Below are 6,000 nucleotides of genomic sequence, written 5' to 3' on the forward strand. Positions count from 1 at the left end.
TAGATCCAGTGAAGGGAAATCTTAACGCTACAGCATACAATGACATTCTAGACGATTCTTTGCGTCCAACTTTGTGGCAACAGTTTGGGGAAAGCCCTTTCCTGTTTCAGCATGACAATGTCCCCGTGCACAAATTGAGGTCCATACAGAAATGGTTTGTCGAGATCGGTGTGGAAGAACTTGACTGGCCTGCACAGAGCCCTGACCTCAACCCTATTGAACACCTTTGGGATGAATTGGAAAGCCGACTGCAAGCAAGGCCTAATTGCCTAACATCAGTGCCCAACCTCACTAATGCACCTGTGGCTGAATGGAAGCAAGTCCCCGCAGCCATGTTCCAACATCTAGTGGAAAGCCTTTCCAGAAGAGTGGAGGCTGTTATAGCAGCAAATGATTTTGAAATGAAATGTTTGACGAGCAGGTGTCCACATACTTTTGGTCACATAATGTATCTCGTTATTGATACCATGTCTTGTTTTGACGGATTCGCTAGCTAGCTAACCAACTGTAACAAGATATTTGAGAGACAACAAGTGCTCATTGTGCAAATGTATGTTTTCAAGAAACATTTGGAGACGAAATATACTTTTCCTGTTGTCAACAGTCTTAAGCCAACTCTGTCTGTTTTTCTCCATAGTTGTGCACACGTTGGTTTTGTTGCTAACCAACCAACCCCTTCTATCAGTGCTATAACCTACTAAGCACTGACTCCTCAGGTCCAAGAGTACCAATAGATTTAGTTTTAGAGAACTGTGGTGCTCTTTCTACATTGTCTTGTTGCTGGTCTTCAGGTGGACTGTGGTGCTCTTTCTACATTGTCTTGTTGCTGGTCTTTAGGTGAACTGTGGTGCTCTTTCTACATTGTCTTGTTGCTGGTCTTCAGGTGAACTGTGGTGCTCTTTCTACATTGTCTTGTTGCTGGTCTTCAGGTGAACTGTGGTGCTCTTTCTACATTGTCTTGTTGCTGGTCTTCAGGTGAACTGTGGTGCTCTTTCTACATTGTCTTGTTGCTGGTCTTCAGGTGAACTGCAGTTCTTTCTACATTGTCTTGTTGCTGGTCTTCAGGTGAACTGTGGTGCTCTTTCTACATTGTCTTGTTGCTGGTCTTTAGGTGAACTGTGGTGCTCTTTCTACATTGTCTTGTTGCTGGTCTTCAGGTGAACTGCAGTTCTTTCTACATTGTCTTGTTGCTGGTCTTCAGGTGAACTGTGGTGCTCTTTCTACATTGTCTTGTTGCTGGTCTTCAGGTGAACTGTGGTGCTCTTTCTACATTGTCTTGTTGCTGGTCTTCAGGTGCGACAGGAGATGGAGGAGCAGGTGGCCCAGAAGTCCAGTGAGCTGGAGCAGTACCTGCAGCGCGTCCATGAGCTGGAAGACATGTACCACCGCCTGGAGGACGCCCTGGAGGACGAGAAACGTGCCAGGCAGGACGAGGAGACGGTCCGCAGGCTCCAGGCCCGGTCGGTGCTCCACGCACAGACACATAGGCAGGCATATACTGTACATAGGCAGGCATATACTGTACATAGGCAGGCATATACTGTACATAGGCACGCATGCACACTCTTGAGATGAATTGATGGACTTGATTGTCTCTCTGACTGAGTCACTGTAAGTGGAGTGAGTCAGTGTGGAAGAGGGTGACACACACACACACACACACAATTCTGTTTCTGTGGATACACTGAGACACAAGGGGGCCACACACACACACCAAGGCATCTACATGTTTCCTACATAGACATAGGCAACAGTCCCTCCCGTCCAGACACCCTTCCTTCCTCTGTGCTGACATTTGTGCTTCTCTGGGCTCAGCACTTTTCACATTGTGTTCTCAATGGGAATTTGTATGTGTGTGTGTTCGTGTGTATACCCCCAGGATGGATATGTATGCAATATAATTGTTTTGATGAACATATCCCTTTTGTTTGTATATTACACATTCTGAACTAAATGTTCCCTGTATTTAAAGTACGTCTCTCCAGGTTACTAGTGGAGACTGTTCCCTGTATTTAAAGTACGTCTCTCCAGGTTACTAGAGGAGACTGTTCCCTGTATTTAAAGTACGTCTCTCCAGGTTACTAGAGGAGACTGTTCCCTGTATTTAAAGTACGTCTCTCCAGGTTACTAGAGGAGGAGGCTGTTCCCTGTATTTAAAGTACGTCTCTCCAGGTTACTATAGGAGGAGGCTGTTCCCTGTACTTAATGTACGTCTCTCCAGGTTACTAGAGGAGGCTGTTCCCTGTATTTAAAGTACGTCTCTCCAGGTTACTAGAGGAGACTGTTTCCTGTATTTAAAGTACGTCTCTCCAGGTTACTATAGGAGGAGGCTGTTCCCTGTACTTAAAGTACGTCTCTCCAGGTTACTAGAGGAGACTGTTCCCTGTATTTAAAGTACGTCTCTCCAGGTTACTAGAGGAGGCTGTTCCCTGTATTTAAAGTACGTCTCTCCAGGTTACTAGAGGAGACTGTTTCCTGTATTTAAAGTACGTCTCTCCAGGTTACTATAGGAGGAGGCTGTTCCCTGTACTTAAAGTACGTCTCTCCAGGTTACTAGAGGAGACTGTTCCCTGTATTTAAAGTACCTCTCTCCAGGTTACTAGAGGAGGCTGTTCCCTGTACTTAATGTACGTCTCTCCAGGTTACTAGAAGAGGCTGTTCCCTGTATTTAAAGTACGTCTCTCCAGGTTACTATAGGAGGAGGCTGTTCCCTGTATTTAAAGTACGTCTCTCCAGGTTACTAGAGGAGACTGTTTCCTGTATTTAATGTACGTCTCTCCAGGTTACTAGAGGAGACTGTTTCCTGTATTTAATGTACGTCTCTCCAGGTTACTATAGGAGGAGGCTGTTCCCTGTATTTAAAGTACGTCTCTCCAGGTTACTAGAGGAGACTGTTTCCTGTATTTAAAGTACGTCTCTCCAGGTTACTATAGGAGGAGGCTGTTCCCTGTATTTAAAGTACGTCTCTCCAGGTTACTAGAGGAGGAGGCTGTTCCCTGTATTTAAAGTACGTCTCTCCAGGTTACTAGAGGAGACTGTTCCCTGTACTTAATGTACGTCTCTCCAGGTTACTAGAGGAGGAGGCTGTCAAGCGGGCTGAGCTGGAACAGATCCACCTCCACCAGCAGAGGGCCATCTCTGAGACAGAAGTGGAGAAGCAGGAGCTGCGGAAGGAGGGAACGGCCAAGGAGAATGCCCTGCAGGCTGCCATGCTGCAGCTGGAGCAGCTAGAGAAAGAGAGGCAGGGGGCACTGGAGCAGTACCAGGTGAGACATGTTTTAGGGCCGGTTTCCAGGACAAAGATTCACGGCCTATTTCTGGACTAAAATGTACTTTGAACAAAGATTCTCAATTATTTTCAGTTCAGGAGTAGGACTCATTTTGTTCTGCTGGAACAGGGATGCTGTGTGAGGCTAGAACAATACCTTTTTTGTGGTGCTAGAACAATACCTAATTATACATGTAGGGGGTGCTAGAACGGTGGGTGCCTTGTGAAGCAAATAGTACCAGATGACAATTGTAGGTGGCAGTAGAGGTCTACAGATGAGCCATGGATTGTCCTGTTTCACTATCAAAAAAACAACTGAAATCGTATTTTCTTTGTTTGTCACAGGAGGTAGTGCAGAAACTGGAGGATGCAGCAAATAACACCAGGACCTGGAAACATAAAGTGTCCCACCATGAGGGATTAGTCCGCCTCGTTCAACCAGGTAACACAACACTATATTACTGTACACTTTCCTCCTTTTATCAGTACTCTCTCTTCATTCTTCCCTCTGTTGTGTTGTTTTTTGTTCACCCTCTCTGGGTGCATCTCAATAATCTAAAGTGGCTTCCTTTCCTCATTTACTTTCCTTTGTCTTCACTGATGTAAATTAACTTTCCTTTGTCTGCGCTGATGTGAGTGAACTTTCTGATTTGTTTTCTCAGGTTCGAAGGGGCCTCAGAAAATCACTAACTGGGGCCCAGCGGCCTTCACTGAGGCAGAACTGAGCTTGCGGAAGAAAGACTGGCAGGAGAGGAAGAGCCAACCCGCCGAGAACCAGTAGAGCCCCCATTCCCACATTCAACACACTCATGGTTGCTGGAACATTGATGCAATGTTGCCCTCAGTGTACCAAGTTGCGTCTTCAGCATTCGTTGACCAACTCAAAAGAAAACAGGGAAGACAGGCTTGTTTTTACACAGACACCAGGGTTGTGTTCATTAGGAAACGGCGAGGGCCTACCTGGACCTGTCCAATACGAAAGGCTCATTTTTGTTTTCTGTTGCAAAGCGTTTTGAAATGTTTTCTATTGCGTCCCCTAATGAACACAACCTAGTTCAGAGCAGGTGCTGCACAGATCTTGATACTACCTGGATAGCCTTAGAGGGAAATGAACAGCCAGATTAAAATTGCTTTCATATGAAGGAATAAAGGAGCTGCACACTTGACACTAATAAATGTATGTTTGGGAAAGTGGAGTCGTTTTTATCAAAATGTTTTTGAGCGTGTTTTGGCGTATTTCAATTTTTCCTAAGATTTCAGTTGTTTGTCTTTTTTAAATGTTAAAACTACAGCTTGCATAGTTTTAGGATGACTGTTTTTGGTTCCATTGTCAAAGTGATAGAATTTATAGCGCTTAAATAGCCCATGTAAGTATGAACAAAACTCCATGATAACATCATGAAAGGACAATTCATGGAAATCAAATGACCGGAGCTTATCTCAATAACTAGCCATCATACTGTACTGCTCTCAGTATTTCATGTCATTTTTGTGTACACATTCTGTAAGAAACAGGGCATTTTGCAACATTACACTTGAAGCATTGTTGCTAGCAAATTACAGGGCTTTGTACCCCGGTGCCAGAACCATGATCTTGGGGGATATAGTTGTTGTTGAACTTTTGGTATTTTCTATTCTTTAATGTGTGTAAATCGCTTAATACAGAACCCTGTAATAAAACATTACATCAATCTTTAAACAGTAGTTTTGTACAATCGTTGCAAGTAGTTACACATTTGTTCTCTATCAACTGATTATTGATATATAATTTAACAATGTTCATAACAGAACACAATAGACATCACAAGAGGTTGGTGGCGCCTTAATTGGGGAGGACGGGCTCGTGATAATGGTTGGAGTGGAATGGTATCAAACTCATGGTTTCCATGTGTTTGATGTCATTCTATTAGCTCAGTTCCAGCCATTTATTATGAGCTGTCCTCCCCTCAGCCGCCGCCACTGAAAGAAATAAGAACCCAGTCTCTGCAGTTGAAAAGTCGCTGCCAGCGATACAACAGGACTAGTATGGTTGTTTGAAATGATGTCCTCCAGGGGACACGATAGTTTCAGAAAAGGCAAGGCTATACATCGTTGGTTGTCATCTCCTACAAAAGCGTACCCCAGCTGGTGGTCCGCAGGCTTTTTTTTGGCCTCCCAAGTTTTGAGCCAAAAAAAAAAGTGTTTTAAAATTAGAATACATTTTTTTAATGGTTGGACATAAAAGACTGTAAAAATAATCAGCTCCAGGTGATTGTAATTTAGGAAATCTGTTCCCAAGTATTCCCATGCATAATAGAGATATGATAGTAAACAAATGTAAGCAAGTTTTGAAATTATGTTTTAGTCAAATATTAGAAATGTTTGGGCTTCTTGCGGTCAATTTCCAGTCTACAATTTATCTGTAATTATGTTCCGACCATTCGCTAAAGAAAAATTTGGCCCGCGGCTGAATCTAGTTGATGATCCCTACAACATTAATTTAAGTAAACTATGTCATGAATACAACCTGTTATGCTGTCAACTGTGTGTCTTCAGTGATGTTTCGATATTTCCATTACTTCACTACACAAACCCGCCACTTTCCAAAATAAAATAGATTCTTGTCTTCTCCTTACGTCTACGTTTACACAGGCAGCCCAGTTCTGATCTTTTGCCCAATTATTGTAGAAAGAGCTAAACTGATTGGTCAAAAGATCAGAATTGGGCTGCCTGTGTAAACCAATATTATCTGC

The 6,000-nt window shown here is 43.5% G+C and overlaps 1 protein-coding gene across 1 annotated transcript in view; it reads left to right on the forward strand.

The window, feature by feature from the left end:
• Positions 1–4,967, forward strand: part of LOC106584609 (switch-associated protein 70) — a 27,934-nt gene extending 22,967 nt beyond the window's left edge. The window contains exons 9-12 of the mRNA XM_014170082.3: positions 1,294–1,460; positions 3,068–3,266; positions 3,614–3,710; positions 3,931–4,967. Of these exons, the coding sequence (XP_014025557.2) occupies positions 1,294–1,460; positions 3,068–3,266; positions 3,614–3,710; positions 3,931–4,049 (582 nt within the window). The 3' untranslated portion in view covers positions 4,050–4,967. The remainder of the gene's footprint in view (positions 1–1,293; positions 1,461–3,067; positions 3,267–3,613; positions 3,711–3,930) is intronic.
• Positions 4,968–6,000: the final 1,033 nt, after the last annotated feature.

The sequence above is a fragment of the Salmo salar genome, chromosome 23 (assembly GCF_965601325.2).
Source record: "Salmo salar chromosome 23, fSalSal1, whole genome shotgun sequence".
Lineage (NCBI taxonomy): Eukaryota > Metazoa > Chordata > Actinopteri > Salmoniformes > Salmonidae > Salmo > Salmo salar.